The sequence below is a fragment of the Colobus angolensis genome, unplaced genomic scaffold (genome assembly GCF_000951035.1).
Source record: "Colobus angolensis palliatus isolate OR3802 unplaced genomic scaffold, Cang.pa_1.0 Scaffold308, whole genome shotgun sequence".
NCBI classification, from domain to species: Eukaryota; Metazoa; Chordata; class Mammalia; order Primates; family Cercopithecidae; genus Colobus; species Colobus angolensis.
This window is the reverse complement of record NW_012116355.1, coordinates 54,563-77,029: the sequence shown is the minus strand read 5'-3', so window position 1 is coordinate 77,029 and position 22,467 is coordinate 54,563. Positions and strand designations below refer to the sequence as shown.

The 22,467-nt window shown below is 50.7% G+C and overlaps 1 protein-coding gene across 1 annotated transcript in view; it reads right to left on the bottom strand.

Annotated features, from left to right (window-relative positions):
• Nucleotides 1-6,874: 6,874 nt before the first annotated feature.
• Nucleotides 6,875-22,467, bottom strand: part of TLN1 (talin 1) — a 36,502-nt gene continuing 20,909 nt past the window's right edge. Inside the window, exons 28-57 of the mRNA XM_011950438.1 lie at nucleotides 21,792-21,911; nucleotides 21,383-21,580; nucleotides 21,039-21,178; nucleotides 20,476-20,569; nucleotides 20,284-20,373; nucleotides 20,048-20,170; nucleotides 17,838-17,981; nucleotides 17,228-17,389; nucleotides 16,845-16,985; nucleotides 16,569-16,750; nucleotides 16,265-16,397; nucleotides 15,946-16,047; nucleotides 15,694-15,864; nucleotides 15,460-15,609; nucleotides 15,248-15,349; nucleotides 15,049-15,168; nucleotides 14,168-14,314; nucleotides 13,830-13,996; nucleotides 13,489-13,672; nucleotides 13,273-13,398; nucleotides 13,058-13,174; nucleotides 9,722-9,907; nucleotides 9,508-9,615; nucleotides 8,897-9,002; nucleotides 8,575-8,699; nucleotides 8,343-8,468; nucleotides 8,152-8,214; nucleotides 7,859-8,041; nucleotides 7,580-7,708; nucleotides 6,875-7,452 (exon numbers count right to left, since the gene is read on the bottom strand). Coding sequence (XP_011805828.1) covers nucleotides 7,327-7,452; nucleotides 7,580-7,708; nucleotides 7,859-8,041; nucleotides 8,152-8,214; nucleotides 8,343-8,468; nucleotides 8,575-8,699; nucleotides 8,897-9,002; nucleotides 9,508-9,615; nucleotides 9,722-9,907; nucleotides 13,058-13,174; nucleotides 13,273-13,398; nucleotides 13,489-13,672; nucleotides 13,830-13,996; nucleotides 14,168-14,314; nucleotides 15,049-15,168; nucleotides 15,248-15,349; nucleotides 15,460-15,609; nucleotides 15,694-15,864; nucleotides 15,946-16,047; nucleotides 16,265-16,397; nucleotides 16,569-16,750; nucleotides 16,845-16,985; nucleotides 17,228-17,389; nucleotides 17,838-17,981; nucleotides 20,048-20,170; nucleotides 20,284-20,373; nucleotides 20,476-20,569; nucleotides 21,039-21,178; nucleotides 21,383-21,580; nucleotides 21,792-21,911 — 4,065 coding nt within the window. The 3' untranslated portion in view covers nucleotides 6,875-7,326. The remainder of the gene's footprint in view (nucleotides 7,453-7,579; nucleotides 7,709-7,858; nucleotides 8,042-8,151; nucleotides 8,215-8,342; nucleotides 8,469-8,574; nucleotides 8,700-8,896; nucleotides 9,003-9,507; nucleotides 9,616-9,721; nucleotides 9,908-13,057; nucleotides 13,175-13,272; nucleotides 13,399-13,488; nucleotides 13,673-13,829; nucleotides 13,997-14,167; nucleotides 14,315-15,048; nucleotides 15,169-15,247; nucleotides 15,350-15,459; nucleotides 15,610-15,693; nucleotides 15,865-15,945; nucleotides 16,048-16,264; nucleotides 16,398-16,568; nucleotides 16,751-16,844; nucleotides 16,986-17,227; nucleotides 17,390-17,837; nucleotides 17,982-20,047; nucleotides 20,171-20,283; nucleotides 20,374-20,475; nucleotides 20,570-21,038; nucleotides 21,179-21,382; nucleotides 21,581-21,791; nucleotides 21,912-22,467) is intronic.

Sequence of the window (22,467 nt, the reverse complement as noted above, 5' to 3'; positions counted from 1 at the left end):
GGTAGTAGCGGAGTCTCATCGGGGGCTTGGGGAAACTGAGGCAGGGGGCGAGCCCAGAGCCCCGGTCGCGGTGTGGAGTGTGGCCGGGCTTGCTGCCCCCAGAACCGGCCTGACCTCTCATCCCCTCGCCTCCCCTCCCAGCCCCCGTCCCTGGAGCCAGGCCCGCCCTGCGAGCGCCCGGCGACTCAGGACCCAGCTTCCCGCCCAGCCCCCCACGTGCCCCGCATATTTTCCACGCGGTTGCGGCCGGGCTGGTCACCGCGCGTTCCCCGCCCCCGCTCCCACCCGGACGCGTCCCGAACCCCTCCGCTCCCCGCCCCCGGCTCGCCTGGCCCCACTCCCCTCCGCGCGCCCTCCCTCTCTTCCCCCGCTCCCCGCGGACGCTCCCCTCTTTCCCAGTGGGCCAACTTTATGCTGAAATTTCTTTTCTGCCCTTTTTTGGGATGTTTCCCCATTGGGAGGCGGAGTCGGGCTGGGGCGGGGAATGCGGAGGGCAAGGCGAAGAGTCACTGAGCTGCGGGGCGTAGGGGGTCCAGGGCGAGGTGCCTTCTCCGACCCAGGCCGCCAAAGCAGTTCCGGAGCCGGGTCGTGGGGTCCGGGAGTCGGAGGTGCGGGGCGCAAGGGTGTTTGTTTTCCTTTTTCCCTGGGGTGGGGTGGGGAGAGAGGAAGTGGAGAGCCGCCCAGAGGAGGGGGAAGGGGAGGAGAGAACAAGCGGAGGAAGCCGGGAGGGAGCTGCTAGCCTCGCCCCTACCCTCCAGTCGTAGAGGGGCGGGAAGCCTGGATTTTGCAGTGGACTGGGGACCGTGGGAACCCGAGGCCGCGGGCCGGGGCGGTAGGGAGGAGGCGTGGAAATGCATTCAGATCTGTTTAGCTGCCTGCTAGCCACACGGAGAGCAACCCTGGCCTGACCTCGCAGTGTTCCTCTAACTCCGTGGAAGACCCCTCATCCACCAGTAGCCTATGCTGGACCACTGGGTTTCCCCTGCCCTTCGCGTCTCACATCCACCTAATCCTGGAGAGGCTGCTTCTACCAATGAGGTTCCTCGTCGGGTCAGTCTGGGCTGGCCTCTGGCCGCTCCTTATGCATTCTCCAGTCTAAGTGTTTTGTAGTTTTACTTCTGGTTCCTCCATTCATTCATTCATTCCACTGTCCCATGACATTGTTGTCAAATATCTTCTTAAAAGTTAATGAGAATATTATCTAAAATCCTCCAAACCCCTCCCTAATCCCTGTCCCCCCACCTTTTTTGAGACGGGAGCTTGCGAGATTGCCCAGGCTGGTCTTGAATTTATGGGCTCAAGTGATCCTCCCGACTCGGCCTCCTGAGTAGCTGGGATTACAGGCGTGCGGGCACCCTGCCTGTTTTGAGGAGAAAAAAAAAATCCACATTTCTTAATATGGTATAGAAGCCCCGTTGTTTTGGCTCTTGCCTGCCTCTCTGGCCTCATCTCCTTCCATGCCCAAGCTCACCCCCAGTATTCAGACTTGTACCTCATGCTGCATTCGTAATGAGCTACGTGCAGGAGCTGGAAATAGCCATACTTTTCTTAAAGCTTCCACAGTTTATGCATTCTGTTCCCTCTCCCTAAAATGCCCTTCCCCTTGGCTGATTCCTAGTGGCCTTTAAGACTCAGATCAAATGTCAGCTTTTCTGGGAAGCCTTCCCTGGCCACTTCTCTTCCCACCGCCTCACCTAATAGGTGCGTGTTCTTGGTGCGGGCTCTCACCCTCATCCTAGTCCCATGGTATAACTGTTCTTATACCGGTTTGGCGCCTCCGCCGGCCTGTGAGTCCTCAACAGAAACGATTGTTCTCAATTCTGAATCCCCAATGCCTAGCACAGCACCAGGCATAGAGTTGGCACTTCATAAACATTTGCCAGATGAGTTTTTTATGTACCAGGTTCTGGGTACTTTTCAAATACACTAATATGGTGTGGGTCTTTTGGTCTTAGAACCCTTCACACTCTTAAAAATCATTGAAGACCCCCAAACAGCTTTTTTGTTGAAGTGGGTTGTATCTACTAATAGTTGCCATATTAAAATGAAACTTGAGAAAACTTTTAAATATGTATCAATTCGTTAAAAATAACAAAAATAAACTCATTACACATTAACCATTTTAACATAATGTTCTAAATGAAAGGTAACTATATTCCCATTCCCCGAATTAATGAGAGTATGGAAATTATTTTACATTTTTACAAATCTCTTTACTCTCTGGCTTCCAAGGGGACAGCTGGATTCTCAATATCTCCTTCATATTTGATCTGTTGCTATATGTTGGTTACTGAGACATATGAAGAAAATGCGGTCTCACAACAGGTAAGCAGTTGGAAAGATTTATTTATTTACTTATTTTATTTATTTTGAGACAGAGTCTCGCTTGGTCGCCCAGGCTGGAGTGCAGTGGTGCGATCTTGGCTCACTGCAACCTCCGCCTCCCAGGTTCAAGCAATTCTCCTATCTCAGCCTCCTGAGTAGCTGGGACTACAGGCATGCACCACCATGCCTAACTAATTTTTGTATTTTTAGTAGAGACGGGCTTTCACCATGTTGGCCAGGCTGGTCTCGAACTCCTGACCTCAAGTGATCCGTCTGACTTGGCCTCCCAAAGTGCTGGGAATAATAAATAGACCACCAAGCCTGGTCTGTTTATTATTATGATTATTATTTGTTTTTTATTTTTTTGAGACAGAGTCTTGTGCTGTCACCCAGGCTGGAGTGCAGCGGGGCCATCTCAGCTCACTGCAACCTCCGCCTCCGAGGTTCAAGTGATTCTCCTGCCTCAGCCTCCCGAATAGCTGGGACTACAGGCATAAGCCACCACACCCAGCTAACTGTTGTAATTTTGTTTGTTTGTTTTGTTTTTTTGAGAGGGAGTCTCGCTCTGTCGCCCAGGCTGGAGTGCAGTGACACAATCTCGGCTCACTGCAACCTCCGCCTCCCAGGTTCACACCATTCTTCTGCCTCAGCCTCCTGAGTAACTGGGACTACAGCCGCCAGCCACCATGCCCGGATAATTTTTTATATTTTTAGTAGAGTTGGGGTTTCACTGTGTTAGCTAGGCTGGTCTCGAACTCCTGAACTCAAGTAATCTGCCTGCCTTGGCCTCCCAAAGTGCTGGGATTACAGGTGCGAGCCACCATGCCAGGCCTGGCCTATTTATGATTTTTTTGAGACAAGGTCTGGCTCTATCACCCAGGCTGTAGTGCAGTGACACAATCACAGCTTGGCTCACAGCAGCCTTGACCTTCTGGGCTCAAGTGTTCTCTCCGCCTCAGTCTCCTCCAGTAGCTGGGACTACACATGTGCACCATCATACCTGGCCTTTTCTTTTATTTTTTTAAATAGAGATGGTGTCCCACTATGTTGCCTAGGTTGGTCTCAAACTCCTAGGCTCAAGCTACCCTCCTGCCTCAGTCTCCCAAAGTGCTGGAATTACAGGCCTGAGCCACTGTGCCTCGCTGATAATTGGCATTTTCTTAAGGGGCAGTTGCAATGTAGAACCTGAAACGATAGCAATGACCTTTTTATACTGTTAAACTAAAATCCATTGTTTTGGCCGAGTGCGGCGGCTCACGCCTGTAATCCCAGTACTTTGGGAGGCCAAGGTGGGTGGATCACCTGAGGTCAGGAGTTTGAGACCACCCTGGCCAACATGGTGAAACCCTGTCTCTACTAAACCTACAAAAATTAGTCGGGTGTGGTGGTGGCACACGCCTGTAATCCCAGCTACTCGGGAGGCTGAGGCAGGGGAATCACTTGAACCTGCGAGGCGAAGGTTGCAGTGAGCCGAGATTGCACCACTGCACTCCAGCCTGGGTGACAGAGCAAGCCTCTGTCTCAACAACAACAACAACAAAAAAATCCGTTTTTCTGAACTGCACCTTCATTGGATCTTTACCCATGCATGATTTTGTAACATCGTGCATTGGTCATATGGAAAATAATTGATTCACTGAGCTATGCAAATCTTCCAAATATTAATGTTTCATTATACATTATTTTAAAAATCACAATAGGTTTCAGGCCAGGCGCGGTGGCTCGTGCCTTTAATCCCAGCACTTTAGGAGGCCGAGGTGGGTGGATTTCCTGAGCTCAGGAGTTCGAGACCAGCCTGGGCAACATGGCAGAACCCTGTCTCTACTAAAAATACAAAAACTTAGCTGGGTGTGGTGGTGGGCACCTGTAGTCCCAGCTACTCAGGAGGCTGAGGCAGGAGAATTGCTTGAACCCAGGAGGTGGAGGTTGCAGTGAGCTGAGATTGTACCATTGCATTCCAGCCTGGGCAACAGAGTAAGACTGTGTCTCAAATAAATAAATAAATAAATAAAATTAAATAAAAAATCACAATAGGTTTCAACAGTAAAGTCTTTGTTTTTCTTCATAGTATTATATTGGAGAACAGTAAAGTCTTTAAGTTTTAAATTTTGGAAAGCTGTGAAGCTCATGTAGCAAATCCAAGTGTTCCAAAATTCGATTTTTCACTTGAAAGCCTGAACTGTATCATTGGCAACAAACACTGTCAGATTTTTCCCTGAAGTGACAGATTCACTTTGTTCCTTTTTATAAAAGTTCTGCCAGCTACCTAAGTCTGATAACCAGTTTGTCGGTCATTCTTTTGAGTAAACGTGGCATTCCACAACCAAGCAGCTAGTTCAGCTCAGAACTCAAAGAATGGTCTAAGTTATTTCCTCCTGAAAACCATCATACCTTGGTATGCAAAATGCCTTATGCATACTTACTTCCCACTTTATCAGACAGAATGTTGAAAAGACTTTTCCTGCAGGATTAAGGTTTAATTAAATTAATACATTTAGGCTGGGCGTGGTAGCTCACGCCTGTAATCCCAGCACTTTGGGAGGCTGATGCAGGCAGATCACGAGGTCAGGAGTTTAAGACCAGTCTGGCCAACATGGTGAAACCCCGTCTCTACTAAAAATACAAAAATTAGCTGGGCATGGTGGCATGTGCCTGTAATCCCAGCTTCTCAGGAGGCTAAGGCAGAATTTCTTGAACGGGGACCCAGGAGGTGGAGGTTGCAGTGAGCCGAGATTATGCCACTACACACCAGCCTGGGCTACAGACCGAGACTCCGTCTCAAAAAAAAAAAAAAAAAATTTTTTTTTACTTCATCAAGTACATTTTTTTTGAGTCTTGCTCTGTTGCCCAGGCTGGAGTGCAGTGGCGTGATCTCGGCTCACTGCAACTCTGTGTCCCAGGTTCAAGCAATTCTGGTGCCTCAGCCTCCTGAGTAGCTGGGATTACACGTGTGCGCTACCATCCCCAGTTAAGAAAAATAATGTCTTGGTATTGTTATGAAAATAATTTTGACCTATGGACCCCTGAAAAGGTCTTAGGGAACCCTAGGGGTCTGAGGACCACATTTGAAGAGTTGCTGGTCTAATGGGTTTTAAAGCCTCTCCCCAGACGGCTCCCAAGGTATCACTAGTGAGAAGTACGTGATTGGTCCCAGTTCCTGAGGACATGACAAGGAAATGGTAACAGGAGTAAGCAGCTGTCCTGGGCTCATAGCTGGAGTTCAGAGTCTGGACTACCACTTGTCAGGGAGGTTGTAGAAGGGATTTGATCTCCAAGGCCCTCAACTCATACTATGACATTGAATCTAGGATTAGGGAGCCCCTGCAGTATGTACTGGAGTTGCCAGTCCTCTGCGTCAGAGAAGTGATAATACATCTAAATTTTCCAGTGCTTAGCACAAGCATGGCTTAGTAAATATTAAATGAATGAATCACAGGTGATAGGAGTGACGGTAGGAAGTTGGCACCATCTCTAATGGGCTGTCCTAGAGTTTCATCTACTTTATTTCTTAGAGAAGGGCTCTCACTCCGTCACCCAGGCTGGCACACAGTGGCACCATCATAGCTCACTGCAGCCTTGAACTCCTGGTCTCAAGCAGTCCTCCTGCCTCAGCCTTTTAAGTAGCTGGGATTAGAGGCTCGAGCCACCGTACCAGCTACATTCCATCTACTTCAAGCTTTCCCTAATGTGGTGGGAGTAGAAGGTGTTAGTAGCAGATGGGTGGTGTTTGTGTTCCACTTGAGGAAATAATGTACTGGGCAGTAGTGTTGACTAAAGAATCATTCATGAAAATAGAGGCCAACCTAAGACGACTGTCAGAGAGTCCATGCATTATGGGCAGAGTGGGTGGATGAGGACGTGGAAGCACACAGCATCCATCTTCGGGACTGCCTCCTTCCACTGACCCACCAGATTAGCAGGGCGGCTGGAACAGGGCTGCTAGCACCTGCCTGGCCACTAGGGGAGCTCTGCCCCTCTAACAATAAATTCTCACACCTGGGTCAAGCTTTTCCCTTTTAGTGATTCTCTAGGCAGGAGTGCCCCAACCCAATCAAGAGCGGCGCCTACCGGAGGCAGCCTCAAGTTGGGATTTTTCTGTTTGCTAATGGCTTCAATCAATTTTGTGGCCATAGTTCTCTTAGGCTCAGACACTTACAGGCTTATTATTTTTAGCAAAGCTTCTTTTGAAAATTTGAATTTGGTCAAGGACTGGATTTGTTGACATACCCTGAGTAGTCATGAAGAACAGAATGTCCTGGTAGCCACAAGCAGCTGTAGTAGCTGCTGTCTCAGCAGCAGCAGAACAACTTTGTGAGGCTTAGGTGCCGGCCAGTGAGGTGAGGATAACAGGAGTATGACTTCTCAGGCACAGCTTCCCCAGTGGATAACTTTAGGGGTCTGGGTGCAAGGAGGAAGGGACCTCAGGGGCAGACTGCCAAGTCTTCTCTCCCATTTCAAGCCGGATCAAGGAGGGTGACAGAACTCAACCCCACTCTCTCCCCTACTGCCCTGGGAGAAATCTTCTGTCTCCCTTGAAGCCAGGCAGAGCTTGTAGGTAGAATCATTTTTATTGGAACATGACCTGTTTGGGGCTTACAACTGCAGCTCCCATGGGTAGCTGGGGGTGGGGGAAGATAGTATCAAAAAACGATGAAGAGAGCTGATGAGGCTGTGGGGACTGGCTGGAAGCTGCTGGCAGGGTGGAGTGGGCTGGGGCCCTGGCAGGTTCAGATCGAGGTACAGCAGCGTTAATAATACTTTTGGAGCGTTAATACTCTGGGGAGGGGAAGGCACTTGGGGGGCCCTAGGGCATGAAGGCACTTGGGGTTAGGGAGGGCACAGGGGATGTGTTGCGGGATTGGGCGGGGCAAGGCCCTGGGGTTTGGCAGGCACTTTGGGGAGTGCTGGGGTTGGGCAGATTGGGCCCTGACAGCCCAGAAGGCTTTGGTAGTGGCAGGCACAGTCTCTGGGCTGGGTCTGCATTAAATAGAAGCGGCTTCTCTAGTGCTCATCTCGAAGCTCTGAAGGCAGGAACTTGTACTGCTGCTGCCGGATCTGGGCCAGTTTCTTCCGCGCCTCTTCTAGCTCTCGTTCCTTCCGAAGCATCTCTTCCTGTGCTGCGATGATCTGAGGGTGGAGATCAGGGACTGAGTTCAGTGAGGATGTACAGCAGGGGCATAGGGAAGTTGGGACCAGTGCAGACAACGTGACTGCCCTCCTGACAGCATCCCTCAGTGTCTGGGGTGAAGCTCACCTGGGCAATGCCGCCGACCATCTTCTCTTTCACCACCACTGTCTCATTCTCCTGCTCTTCGAAGGCTGCAGCCTTTTGTGCTGCTTTCACCAGGTTATCTGAGGCTCGCTTCACTGCGTTGCCAGCAGCCTGGGCAGAAAGAAAGTGGCCTAAGTTGAGAACTCAGGTAGGGTCCCAGTTGAGACAGTCCCTCAATTCTCTCATAGAAACATATATCTCGGGAGTGACAGTTGGAAGCAGTATAGCCCAAGGGACAATGGGATGGGTCAGGGTTCTCACCTGAAGTCGTTTCATTGCCTCCGAGTCCTGGTCAGCCTTGACCTTGCAGGCCACAAGGAGCTGAGCTGTGGAGGCAGCTACCTGCTTGGCTGATGAGATGAGCTTCTCCTGGCTAGCGTGGCCTTGCACAGCTGCATTGGCTGCCTCACACAGATTGTTGGTGGCCGCAGCCACCATCCGGGCCTAAAGCACGGAGAGTTTGCTTAAAAATATGTCCCTTGCCCTGGTCCATCCCCACTCTAGCCTTTTCAAATCTCTCAAACTGAAAGAGACCTAGCGGGTATTGCACTTACAGCAGAAATGAGGCCCTGGGACCACTGTCCATCGTCCAGTGCATTGGCTGGAATGGCACCCACCTGCAGGAAGGAGAAGAGCCTGCTTAGACCTGCATTTTCCTCACTTCAAAGACTCGTTGGCTATGAATGTGGGTGCGGACATCAAAGTGCCGACCCGTCCCCATTCTTGTGGGTATTTAAGCACTCACCTTCCCTTGGGCCACTAGTTCTCTCTGGGCAGCTGACGCAGCCTTTACCAGTGCACTGGTGGCTGCTGCAATGGACTTGGCAGCTTCTAGTATCTGCTCCTCAAAGTTCAAGGACTCATCTGCCTCCTGCAATAGGCAAAGGTTGCAGAGAGAGATGTGAAGTCAGAGATGGGGCTGAAGGTGGGGACACTCTGCCATGGTGAGGGTGGAAGAGGAAGGGAGCAGGACTGACCTTGGGTTTGGCCCGGGGCTTTAGCTGCTCTAGCTTTTTAGCTGCAGCCTCAATGGCAGCTGCAGCTCCCAGGAGCTCATTCTCAGCAATGACTGTGGGGTCCTCTGGGTCCACCCATTCTGTTCCTAGTGGGATGAGGGAAGAGGAAAGAGGCTAAGGCAGAGTGGAGAGGTCAAAAGCACCAGAGGGCATGGTTAGTCATCAGGCCCTGGCACCTGTGGGGACTATGGGCAGAGGCTAGCACAGAGCTATCCAGCCAGGAAGCAGAGATCACACCATGATAAGGGTTTTCCATCCATCCCTGTCCCTGGTCACCCCTCACCCTTCATGGCTTCAGCAGCCTGGATGAGCTCAGTGACGGAACCAGCCACACGCTTTGAATGTCCTGTCAACTGCTGCTTCAGTTCTGGGCTTGGCTTTTGCAGAGTCTGGGCAAGAAGCGGGCAGGGGACAAAGAGCATCATATTTTAGGGTCTACCCTGATCTATGAAATAGGGCAGACCATGGCCCCCTCACCCCTATCCCTAGAGCACTCCACACCACAGCTCTCAAACACCACACTGCCTATCCCAGCACACATCATGCATCACACCTCACACATGATGGAGACAGTGGGGCTGTGTCACTCACCGGCTGCAAGGAGCAAGGAGAATGATGAGATGAAAGAAGAGATGACGAAGGTAGAGAAGGGGGTGATCAGGTGGGAAGGGAAGAGAAAAAAGAGGAAGAGGAAGAGGTGACTGGGAGAACCAAAGATGATAAGAAAGATGGGGCCTGGGAGAAAGGGAGACTTGGAAAGGAGAACAGATTTGGGAAACAGAAGGTGGGGTAGGGAGGAGATCTGAGCAAAACAGAGAGCAGGGTGTGAGGCCTGCAGGAAGAGGCCTGTGTATTCAGAGGCTGGTATGAGGAGCAAGCTACGCCCTCCCTTACCAGCAGCACATGGTCCAGCAGTTCCAGGTAGCCATTGGCACACTCCCGGCCATAGTGCAGGGCTCGAAGCCGCACATCAGGGGCTACTTCCGGGTGGTAAGCTGCTTCCTGTCCCCAGAGTAATGTTAGTTTTAGGATCCCAGATCCCTACAGTTTCTTTCCCACTATGTTCTGCCCCAAAGCTGCCTCACGGAAATGCCTCAGGGATTTCTACCTTGCAAGCCCGAAGCATATCTGCAATAGCACGGCGGCTCAGATTGGCTGTGGCAATGACATCTTCTTGGCGACAGGAATTGCCAGCGGCAACGGCCTTGGCTGTTGCCATGGTGATACCCTTGGTCATTCGGATGAAGTCTTCTGGGGTAGAGGTCTTGGCAGGTGGCTCTGGGGAACAGAAAACCTGTGGGGGCAGAACAAAAAGAAAGATTTTACAGTGGCTGAGACTATGAGACAGTGTAGAACTCTGTGTGCATGTGATTGGTGCAGACATTCACACATCACAGTGAATGTAACAGAAGGCAGCTGGTTATCATTTCTGAATGAAGCAACTGGGGAGTTTGTTTGTTTGAAATCACAAAAGTAATTACAAAAGTGGCTTTTGGCTGGGTTTTCATTCCCAAAATAGAGAGAAACCTTGAAGGGGTGAGAGGCAGAGCTGGGCCGTAACAGATATGCATAAAAGATGATAGGAGGGCATTTTAGGTAAATGGTAGGACATGAACAACCAAGATGTCAAGTGGGAAAATATCAAGGAATGTTCTGGAATATAGGAATGGTGAAGAAAAGGTTATTGGGGCCTTGAATATCACACTGACAAACTTAGAATTTTACATAATATGTGAAAGTCATAAAATATTTTGATGTATGGGTTCAATCTGTAAACATTTATTAAAGATCAGCTAGGTGGCAGATTCTATGCAAGGGGCTAGGGATGCTCCTTGTTCTCACGGAGCTTACATTCTGGTTTTGGACACAGGTAATAAGTAAACAAGCAGTAAAACTGAGGACTGTGATTTGGATTATGAGAGAATTTAAAAAGAGTGCTGTGATGAGAACTATTTCAGATAGGTGGTCAGGGAAGGGCCCTCTGAGGAGGTGACACTGAAGCTGAAGCCTGAGGAACTGGAAGGAGCACAGTGTTCAAAAAGCTGGAGAAAAGTGAGTGGAAGAGCCTGCAACAGGTGAGAGCCTGGCATGTTCTCAGAACTGACAGGGCAGGAGGATGGGGCGCAAAAAGGAGGAGAGTAGGATGAGATTGGAGAAGCAAGCAGGGTCATCACTGATGGGTTTTAAGTAGTGAAGTGACATAATCTAATATATATTTGAGACAGGGTCTTGCTCTGTCACCCAGGCTGGAGTGCCCTGGAGTGATCATAGTTCACTGTAGCCTTGAACCCCTGGGCGTGAGGGATCCTCCTGCCTCCAGACTCATGAGTAGCTGGGACAGTCGTGGGCCACCTTGCCTAGCTAATCTTTAAATTTTTTTGTAGAGACAGTATCTTGCTATGTTGTCCAGACTAGTCTTGAACTCACTGAAGTGATCCTCCCATCTCAGTCTCCCAAAGCGCTGGAATTTTACAGGCATCAGCCACCATGTCCAGCTCTAATTTATATTTTAAAAATGTAATTCTGGCTACTGTGTACAAAGGAGGGGGCAAGTGTTGAAGCACGGTGATTGGATAGAGACTACCGTATAAATCCAATTAAGGACTGATGACGGTTTGGACAGTGTGGTAGTGGTGGGAGATAAAAAGAGAAAATGAGCTGTATTTGGAAGGGGCACTAACAAAACTTAGATGTGGGGAATGAGAGAAAGAGAGAAGTCTAATATATTGAAGCTGGGTTTCTGGCTTTAGGAACCGAGTTACTATAAGGTGCCATTTACTGAGATGGCGGAAGACCAGGAAAGGACCAGGTATGGGAGGCAGAAAGTCAAGAGTTCCAACTTGGACATCTTCAAGTAAAGGTGAAAACAGAACCTTAGAAAGATGAATTTAGAAATCAGAAAGATGACTAGGGAGAGAGGAGAGTGGCAGGGACCGGAATCAGGGAGACCAGGGAGAAAGCTGGTGCCACAGCCAAAGTGCAGTAGAGTATGGAAGTGTGAACCAGAGTGCGGACAGGGCACCAGGGAGGAAGAATGAAAGAACATGGCAATAGCCTGGATATAGTGGCTAAGATGGTGAAGTCAAAGATGACTGAGATGGAATCTTCATGATTGCAAGGGTGTTCCCACCATTAGGAGGACCATGTCATGGTTCAGAGGCACTGTGTCTAGGTGGTGATGTCAAACAGGCAGTTGAAAATAGCTCAACTCAGAACTGGATGTCTGCTTCTTACAGAATAATAATGAAAGTGGTTAAACTTGCCAAAGAAGAGAAGAGAGAAAGAAGGCTATTTGTACAACCCTGGGAAGGCTTCTACATTTACTAGGTTAAAGGTGATTCAATGATGTTCGAGAAACAAGAGAGAAGCCAGTATCTAGGCCAAGGGAAAAAATAATTTCTTTTTTTTCTTTTTTTGAGATGGAGTCTCGCTTTGTCGCCCAGGCTGGAGTGCAGTGGCGCCATCTTGGCTCACTGCCACCTCCGCCTCCTGGGTTCTAGCGATTCTCCTGCCTTAGCCTCCCAAGCAGCTGGGACTACAGGCGCGCACCGCTATGCCCAGCTAATTTTTGTATTTTTAGTAGAGATGGGGTTTCGCCATGTTGGCCAGGCTGGTCTCGAACTCCTGACCTTGTAATGCACCTGCCTCAACCTTGCAAAGTGCTGGAATTACAGGCATGAGCCACCGTGCCTGGTGGAAGAAAGAATTTCAAAGAGAGGCTTGTTAACAGAGTCAGATGCTTTGGAAATGTTTGAAGAGGATGAAGGCCAAGAAGTGGCCACTGAATGTGGCAATTAAGAGGCTACTAGTGACTGGAGAAAGAGGGAGGGTGGTGAAAAGACAGTTGTCAAATGCTAAAGAATAAACAAGTGGGTAGGGGACAGACATGAGTGTAGCTCACTGGTACAGTGGCTCGGGTGTAATCCCAGCACTTTGGGAGGCCAAGGCGGGAGGATCACTTGAGGTCAGGAGTTCTAGACCAGCCTGGTCAACATGGTGAAACCCCATCTCTACTAAAAATACAAAAACTAGCCAGCATGGTATGCACCTGTAGTCCCAGTGACTCAGAAAGTTGAGGCATGAGAATTGCTTGAACCTGGGAGGTGGAGGTTGCAGTGAGCCGAGATCACGCCACTGCACTCTAGAAGGAGGGCGTGGGAGACCTGGGGTAGGGAAAGTTACATGGTGATTGAGGAAGATGCCATGTGAAATGGAAGGTTACCCACACCTGGGAGAAGTGACAAGAGGAGAGGGCTGAGAAGGCTGGAGGAGGATGGCTACAGAGCGAGACCCTTCTCAAAAAAAAAAAAAAAAAAGTCTGGCAATAGATGAGAGAGAAGACTGTGTGTGACTCCGTCTGTGAGTATATGTGTGGCACAGGTTCATAGGCTTTCAGGATCCCTCTCTCTGACTCTAGTCCCTGATGCCCCAGACTCTCTCTCACCGCCAGTTCCTGCCGTATGTGTTCAGTGGTTGCTTCCAGGGCCCGAGTGCCTTTGGTGGCCTCATCTTCCACGGCTTTTACTGTCTTAAGCAACGATGTCACATTGGTCACCATCACCTGGAGGTATCAGAGGAGTGTAGAGGAATGATTTTAAGGAACAGGAGGAAGTACGTTAATCCAGTGCCCCTCCTGATGTTGCTCTCATTCTCTCTAACCTTGGCAGAGTTCTTTAGCTGCCACACAGCAGGGTCATCTCCAACTTTGCCAGCCGCAGCCTTCGTTGCACTGATGAGGTCTCCCAGGGCCTTGGCTACATCTTTCACTGCGTTGATTAGTACCACCTGTATGGGAGAGGGTTGGCTCTGGTCTATGGGAGGAAGAAGTGGGACAGGAAGTGGTTCCAGCCGGAATTAGGGGCATCAGGTCGCTACCTGGGTCTCAGGGTCCTCAGCTCCCAGGCTGGCTGCACCCAGCTTGACCACATCAGCAAGGCGGGTGATGGTCGCCACGGAGGACTGGGCAGCCTGCGCCAACTTCTCCTGGCTCCCGGCTGCGTTTTGCACCAGGACCTTGGTGTCCTCCACCAGCACCTTCGCAGTCTTCAGGATGCCCTCCCTGAAGGAGGGCCCAGCTTAGTCAGATCTCCCCTACCCACTCTAGCCTGTCCAAGGTGCCTGGTCCAGGTCTTCCGTATTCCAGCGAATGCTATCCTGCCTCTTCCAGCCCCATGCCCTGACCTGTCTGCCTCCCTTAGGCCCAGGTCCTGTCTTACCGGTGGTCAGCGAAAGTTTCAGTGCCCTCGCGATTGAGCGTGCCAGCAGTGGCGAACATGATGGTGGTGTCGAGGTCAGCAATGATACCAGACACAGCGCTGGCTGCTGTGATGCAGGCCTGGGTGCCACGATTCCCAGCCTGAAGCGCAGCTAGGACGTGGGAGACCTGGGGTAGGGAAAGTCACATGGTGACTGTGGAAGGTGCCATGTGAAATGGAAAGGTTGCCCATGCCTGGGAGAAGTGACAAGAGGAGAGGGCTGAGAGGGCTGGAGGAGGATGGCAAAGGCTACAGAGTTTGGAGGCAGTCCCACCATCTGCAGGGATGAGCATTGTCACCTTCTCAGAGACTCTCCGGGCACACTCTATGAGCTCCTTCTTGGTATAGGCATCACTGGGGCTGCACTGCAGGGCGCCTGCCTTGGTGACCAGAGCGGCACAGCCATGGCCCAGCTCCTGTACCCGGTGTTTGATATGGGAACCTATCTGTGAGCCGAGGGAAAGAGAGATGGATTTTACAAGGGGCACTCAGGGTACCACTGTGCTTGGAAAAGTCACTAAGGACATAGAAAAAACATGCATTGTAGATTAAAGCAGCAGAGAGAGAAAGTTCCCAGCACAAGGACGTTTCTGGTTTCATGTGCTTTAGGCAGGAGGTAACCTTCTACACATGGAAAACAGTAGCACGCAGGCACTAAGTGGTGAGGATTGTGTTAAGCACAGTGGGGAGGAGGGGAGGAGCACTTTATGCTTGAGTGTTAGAATCAGAGGGCTGTGGACTACCATGTGGCCTGCATGGGGTTATGGAGGGTTTTGAGGATGGGGATTACATGTGTTCTACTAAGATCCAATTACTTGCTTTCTTGGAAAGCTAGAGGCTTAGGTAAGGAAGAGCTTCATGGCCTTGCAGCAAGAAAGAACAAGAACATGGACTGGCAGCACAGCAGAGCGGCAGCCGTAGGCCCAGATGAGGGTCAGCAGAAGCCAGAGAGGCAGGTCCGGGAAGGCTCCAGATTCTGAGCTGTCTCCTTTGTACCCGTGACTGAAGAAGGCTTTGATCCTCTGTCCCTACCCAGAGCCTCACTAGTCTTCAGCAGAGTGGCCCTGAGGCTGTTCCCCTTTCTATGAAAGACCAGAGAGCGTGGGGGTGGGACAGCCCTAGACACTGACACATCAGGAACAAGGGGCAGGGGGCAGGGCAGAGCTGCCTCCATGTTTACCTCTTCGTTTTCAGCAGCCACCGCTGCAGGCTTGGCCTCTGAGGCCAGACGGCCATAGTCACTGGTCAGCTGGTTAGCAAGAGGGCCCAGCTCCTCCGGGCTGGTGTTTGACTTGGTAACCTGGTGATAATGGAAGGAGTGAAGTTATATCCGAAGTCAGCTCTCCGAGGGCAGTCCTCTGGCACTCGCCCAAACTCACCATCTCCTGAACGGTCACTGCAATGGCCTTGGCTGTCCGCACCATAGTTGTTTGGTAATCCACGAAGGAACCTTCTGGTTCACCCATTGGTCCTTCATCTAGCTGAGGGGGGAGGACAGGGAAAGGGAAAGACTGTTAGGGTCTCTGCCACTGTGCTTGCAGGCTCTGGCCCAGGGTAGCCTCAGTGTCCACAGGCACCCCAAGACTCTAACCTGGTTGATGGCCTGGGTGATGGAGTCCACCATGCCACCCACGACCCCGGCAGCACTGGCTGCCTCGTTGAGAGTTGTTGTCAGGTCCTCTACGGCCTCTGTCATCATCTGCACAGCCTCCTCCAGGGCTTCCTGGGTGTGAGCTGCTTGCTGTGGGGAGAGGAGAAGAGCTCTGTTGTTCCTGTTTCTCCAGCCTCTTGCTAGTAATAGCTCCTCCCTCCCAACCCTCAATACCTTTGGGTTACCACCAGCCTCCTTGGCAGTGTATAGCAACTGCAGGGCAGATTCTGCCAATGTTTTAGTCTGGTCCAGGAGCGCCATCTGCTGTGGGTGGCTCAGGGTCTTGGAGGCAGCACCCACTGCAGCCAGGGTGAGCGGCTCAAAGTACTGGGCCATCTGGGACACCTGAGGCAAGGGGTTGGACTAGGGGTCAGGTCCCCTTTCTCACCCTACTCCCTGGGATTTCCCATGAGTCTCCGTAGGTACCTTGTGTCCCAGCTGGGAGGCTTCAGCCCGGGCAGCATTGGCCAGTGGCTCAATGAGATGGGAGATCTCTTGTACTGCAGTGAGCATCTGAGTGTGCAAGGCCTGGGGAGGAAGTGGACTTTAGCCCTGATCGTGACCTGCAGTAGGACCCTCTGGCTACACAGAACTGCTCTTCCTTTCATACCGAATACCCTAACTCGCCTTGGTACATCCTAGCCCTTTGACGTTCCTAAGAAGCCGCTCCATGATCCCCCAGCTTCTTTGAGTCTGACATTTCTCTTCCTAGACACATCTTTCCATATAACCCTCTCCCCCTCACCTCTTGAGAGATTCCCTCACGGGGAGCAAGCTGCTGGCTGACTGCAGCGAGGGAAGCCTGGTCTAGGTCCCGTAGACAACTGTTCAGACCTGCAATGGCCGCTTCACACTCCAGCTGCCCTGGAGCCTTGTCCCTGCAGACACATCAGGGGCTCCAACACCAAGAACATCCCCTAGTGCAAGGCCAGCCTATCCTTCCCCTGTATCCTCCCAACACCATCCCATCTAATTGCACTTAAGTGCCCATCCTCCATTCTGCCACAATATGTGCCCCCCAGCCACAATGGTTCTCCACCCCTCAGTACCTCATGCTTGTAATTAGCTTCTTGATGGAGTCTGAGACAGTACGGGAGTGGCCAGCCAGCACTGACCAGCTCGGGGGGTCCCGGGGATTGACTGCGAGGGCCCGGGCTGTCTGGATGAGTCCCCCAGCACTCTCTAACATTGTCTTGGCAGATATCACAATAGGCTCCATGGCAGCCCGACCCTGGGGAGAGGGGAGGCAGGAAGGTAAGTCTCAGGATTCCCTGGAAGATGAGGTGATAAGCTGGCCCGTCAGATCCCCCTTCACATCGCCTCACCTCAGGGCTGATCTGGGCAGGAATGCTGGAGAACTCAGGGTTGGACGCAAAGGCACTCAGATTATCCACAGCCTCCAGCAGAGGGGCTGTTGCTGCTCGGCACTGGGCACGGTTCTCCTCTGTGAAGGCCCCATCTAGCGCCTAGAAGTGACAGAGAGGCTCTTAGGACTTGGGATGCAGGCATAGGGGGTATAGGAAGTGAAGTGCAGGTCTCCTTCCTGGGACTTAAAGGATTTGGGGAGAGGCTAGGTGGTCAGTCTGGACAGAAAGAGTTTGGGCTCAGGCAGAGGGGATTTGGTAGAAGGCCTCAGAGAATAACTGGGGGACTCGGGAGAGAAGATGGGACAGTTCAAGGAGAGGCTGGGAATTCAAGCACTGGGAACCTTGATGGTCTTGACAAGATTAGCTGTGCTGTTGGCCACCTCCTTGGCTGACTGTACAAACTGGCGCTTGGCAGTAGGATTGGCGGTACGGGCAGAAGCCAGGCGACAGCTGTTACACAGTGCAGAGGTGTGTTTGGCCACAATGGTGGCTGCGGAGAGCACCTGAGGAGACACATGGAAGAGCCACGATGAGGGCAGGAAGGAGGTGTACATACCCAAGGAGGAGCCATTTTAGGGTCAGAGGATGGAGAGCAATACCCTGGGGAGTCAAAACAGGAAAAACAGAGTCACCTGAAAAGTCAAGATCTAGGAGACAGAGACACCCAAAGATGAACTGGGCATGGGAGAGGAAAGACATACTAACGGAGAAGCCATAAGAGGGCCGGTGGGACAGTAAGCTCGAACATCTACAGAGAAGTTGTGAATTTAGCAGTAACTGAAAAATGATGAGACCCATGGCAGAAAAAGACAGTTACTCAAAGAGAAGCCGTGTGTGCAAGGTCAGAGATGGGTCCCTGCCTTCTTTCCCACATGCCTCACCTCCCTCTACTCCACGGGGTTGGTCTGCCCTTTCCCAGACTTGCCTGTGGTCCCTATTCCCTTGAGTTACCTGGGCCTGGGTACAGCCAGGCTCTCCCAAACTGTGGCAGGCCATCTGAATTGCCTGGTTTGCACGGGCAAACTGTGTGGGCTCCACCAGCCCTTGCTGTCCAGCTTGACTATTGGGGTCAGAGACACCAACCAGATATGCAGCCTAGGAAGAGAAAAGGGGGTTGGGGTGAGGAATAAAGATTGCAGGTGGGAAATGAATAGTGATAGCAGGGCCAAAGACAGCAGAGGTAAGTTTAGAGAAGAGGGCTTATTTTCCAGAGTTCTCTATGAGTGGAGATACATTAGCAAACTATGGTTATACTGTAAAGAAGAAAAAAAATACTCTCCTGTTTCATTAAGTACATTCAAGCATTTCAGAAGATTAAAAAAGTTAATCAAAAGGAAAACTATGTAACAAGGGTTTTTATCAAATCTCTATTTAGATATGTTTGTGTATGCTGGGTCTTAGAGTAAAAGGTATGGCTTACTTTAAGTAGCAGTAAAAAGTTTAAGAGTGAAATACAAATATACACCTTTGTGCACACAAGCAAAGCCTCTTTTAAAGACAGTTCAAAACTGATGAAGGTTATTAGGCTAATTCACATTTACAGCACCTCCATGCATCAGGTATTTTTGGAAAGGGAAGGGAGGGATTAAAAAGCCATTTTTATGATGGAAACAACATCCTAATGTTTGATTCATACTTCAATCAATACACATTAGCTTTGCTTTTTCCTCTATGCATTTTCAGAAGTTGGGGGGAAAAAACAAACAAACAACAAAGAGGTTTAGTGAAACTCCCTCTTACTAAAAATACAAAAATTAGGCGGGTGTCGTGGCGCACACCTGTAGTCCCAACTACTTGGGAGGCTGAGGTAGGAGAATCTCTTGAACACAGGAGGCGGAGGTTGCAGTGAGCCGAGATTGTGCCTCTGCACTCCAGCCTGGCGACAGAGTGAGACTCCATCTCAAAAAGCAAACAAACAAAAACAAACAAAAAACAAAACAAAACAAAAAAAAAACAAAAAAACAACTCAAGCCACTTAGAGCAAGGCGCCCATTCTGACAGTGCACAGGGAGGTGGTGGAGATGGAGGGCTAGGATGGTAGGCTTTCAGGGAAAACAGTCTGAGGCGAACTCTCATGCCAGTTTGTTTTAAGGATTCATATACTAAAGCAAAATACTTTAGAGTTAATAGGTAGTTTTATGCTTGATAACGTGGAAAAAGGCAAAGTTAAGTGATGACTCAAGTAACTAGAAATTTTGTCACTAGTACTATTTTAAGAAAGTAGTAATTACAGCTGGGCGCGGTGGCTCACACCTGTAATCCCAGCACTTTGGGAGGCCGAGGCGGGAGGATCACAAGGTCAGGAGATCGAGACCATCCTGGCTAACACTGTGAAACCCCATCTCTACTAAAAATACAAAAAATTAGCCAGGCGTGGTGGCGGGCGCCTGTAGTCCCAGCTACTTGGGACGCTGAGGCAGGAGAATGGCATGAACCTGGGAGGCAGAGCTTGCAGTGAGCCGAGACTGCGCCATTGCACTCCAGCCTGGGTGACAGGGCGAGACTCTGTCTCAAAAAAAAAAAAAAAAAAAGTAGTAATTACAGCATTACAGGCCAGGTGTGGTGGCTCACGCCTGTAATCCCAGCACTTTGGGAGGCCGAGGCTGGAGGATCATGAGGTCAGGAGATCGAAACCATCCCGGCTGACATGGTGAAACCCTGTCTCTACTAAAAAAAAAAAAATACAAAAAATCAGCCAGGCGTGGTGGCAAGTGCCTGTAGTCCCAGCTACTCAGGAGGCTGGGGCAGGAGAATGGCGTGAACCCGGGAGGCGGAGCTTGCAGTTGGCAGAGATCATGCCATTGCACTCCAGCCTGGCAACAGAGCGAGACTCTGTCTCAAAAAAAAAAAAAGTAGTAATTACATGAAAAAATGGTTTGTATAAGCTAATTAGTAAATTTTGAGAAAGCCAGCTGGAAAAGGCCTCATGGTTGGGCAGTGTAATCCTAACCAAAGTACCAGGGTTCAGGAATTACAGCAATCAGAACTGTTGATGTTCAGTAATTGCTGACAAGTGCCTCCACTTCAGGAGGACAACCCAGATACCACAGAGCTGGCTTTGCAAACATAAACTTCTTGATTTATCTACAGGTATGTCAGGCTGAGAGGACATGGGTGAAGAAAGTAGGGGCCATTCAAGGAACCCATCTCAGGAAAATAACCTGTGCAGCTGCCTCAGTGAAGCCACAGAGTGCCTTTGAGGCTGTGGAAATGGCCTCTCCAAACTCTGGCAGATTTCCATTCTTGGCATTTTGGGAGATGCCAGTCATAGCCTCGCCCAGCACCTGAGGAACAGAGGACATCAAGGGAGTCAGAGCGTGTTCTCAGAACCCCAGGGCAGCATCTGGTTAGCTCCATCCTACTGCCCTCTCTCCTCCGAGTTCCTGGCTGTGCTGACCTTTGAGTTCTCCATTACACTGTCCAGGCAACCAAAGTAGGACATGTCATTGATGGGCTGGACTGGGTTCTCCAGGAGTTCCCGGACCGTCTGTGTAGAGGGAGGGCAAAGTGAGATCCAAGACACCTCCCTCAGACCCAAAACCAGAACACTTCCCTCAACCTCAATGCCATCAGCCTGCCATGTGCCTACCTCCAACTCCCGCAAGGCATTATCACACTCCTTCTGGCCGGGTGCCTGCTGGGTGCACATAGTGATGAGCTGATTGATACTGTCAGTTACTGCCCTGGGAGGGACAGAAAGTTGAGTGAGTAGGTGAACAGGTCATCATTTCTGGGTCCTATATATTTATCTTTTGCCTATGGCCACTCTTTTTTTTTTTTTTTTTTTTTCTGAGATGGAGTCTCGCTCTGACGCCCAGGCTGGAGTGCAGTGGCCGGATCTCAGCTCACTGCAAGCTCCGCCTCCCGGATTCACGCCATTCTCCTGCCTCAGCCTCCTGAGTAGCTGGGACTGCAGGCGCCGCCACCTCGCCCTGCTAGTTTTTTGTATTTTTTTTAGGTTAGCCAGGATGGTCTCAATCTCCTGACCTCGTGATCCGCCCGTCTTGTCCTCCCAAAGTGCTGGGATTACAGGCTTGAGCCACTGCGCCTGGCCTGCCTATAGCCACTCTTAAGCCAGGAAGCTCTCATGAACTGCCTGCTCCCCAGTCTCTCTCACACAGTCCAGGGCTGGGCATGTCAGCAACTATTTACCTGGCAGCTGCAGCCAGCTGACTCTTGAGGTTAGGGGCAGCAGGGTCCGTGGACAGGGCCTTGGCAGCCAGAAGAAGTTTGCTTGAAGACATGGAGATGCCCTTCAAGTTGGACACAACTTGGGCTCGGTCCTCCTGGCTCTGTTGAAGTTGACAAGGTCAATGCATTGTCCTGTCCTTTCTTATCTGTCTCTAAAAGGGATCTTCTTTCCCAGACACTCAAGTAGTGCTAGAGACTGGGGAGGGAAGGGAGCCAGGAGCAAGTCAGGACTGGTCACCCAACTGCCTCCTATCTAACCCTTAGTGGGAACCATTCAACCACTAAGACCCTCTGCCTCTTCATACCGGAGCCTGGCCTGCCATCTCTACACCAGCTTCCAGGAAGGTGCTGAAGTCCTGTCCAAATCGGCCTGAGGCTCGAGCCAGGTCCTGAGGGGTTCCCCGAGAGGCCTGCACCAGTTCTGTGGCTGCCTGATTCAGCCCAGCAGCAGCTTCGTTCAACCGGCTCTGAGCTTCTTGAAATGTCCCAGTGCTAGGAGGAAGCTGCAGGGTGAGAGGGGAAGTCAGACAGAAGAATGGGATTGATGCAGGGAGAAGTTTTGTAAAGGAGGGCTGAAAAGGTGGGCACATAGCCTGGGAGTAATGAAAGGGGACAGATCTGGGAAGTCAGGGTCAAAGGACAACCGAGAGGGAGGAAGGAGAGGCCTGGCATTCTTTGACTCCTACGTTCCCCTACCCCCTACCGTCCTCCTACCGAGTCACTCAGGAGTCGCTTGCTGGCATCTCCAACTGCTCTCAGGGCATTATCCACATCGCGCTGGCCAGGTAGGCAGCTGACACAGCGGTTCAGAGCCTGGGTCACTGCTTTAGCCACCTGGGGTGAGAAAGGAGACAGGGTTGCCCAAGTGAAAAAAATTTGAGTGATCACCTCCATTCATGCGACCTGGGAGATGACTAGCTCTGCTGCCTCTGAAAGTGAAAAAAGCATTGTAGGTGAACAGGCTGAGGTTAGGGTTTCAAGTGACAGTAATTAAACCTCCCCAAACTTGGTGTTTAGCTCGGCCCATGACTGAATCCAACTGAGACACTTCTACAAGACCAAGAGGGCTGGGCACGGTGGCTGACGCCTGTAATTCCGGCACTATGTGAGGTCGAGGCAGGCGGGTCGCGAGGTCAAGAGATTGAGACCATCCTGACCAACATGGTGAAGCCCTTTCTCTACTAAAAAAAAAATACAAAAATTAGCTGGGTGTGGTGGTACGTGCCGGCAGTCCCAGCTACTAGGGAGACTGAGGCAAGAGAATCACTTGAACCCAGGAGGTAGAGATTGAAGTGAGCCAAGATTGCGCCATTGCACTCCAGCCTGGGCAAGAGCGAAACTCCATCTCAATAAATAAAATAAAATAAAAAATAAAATAAAATAAAATAAA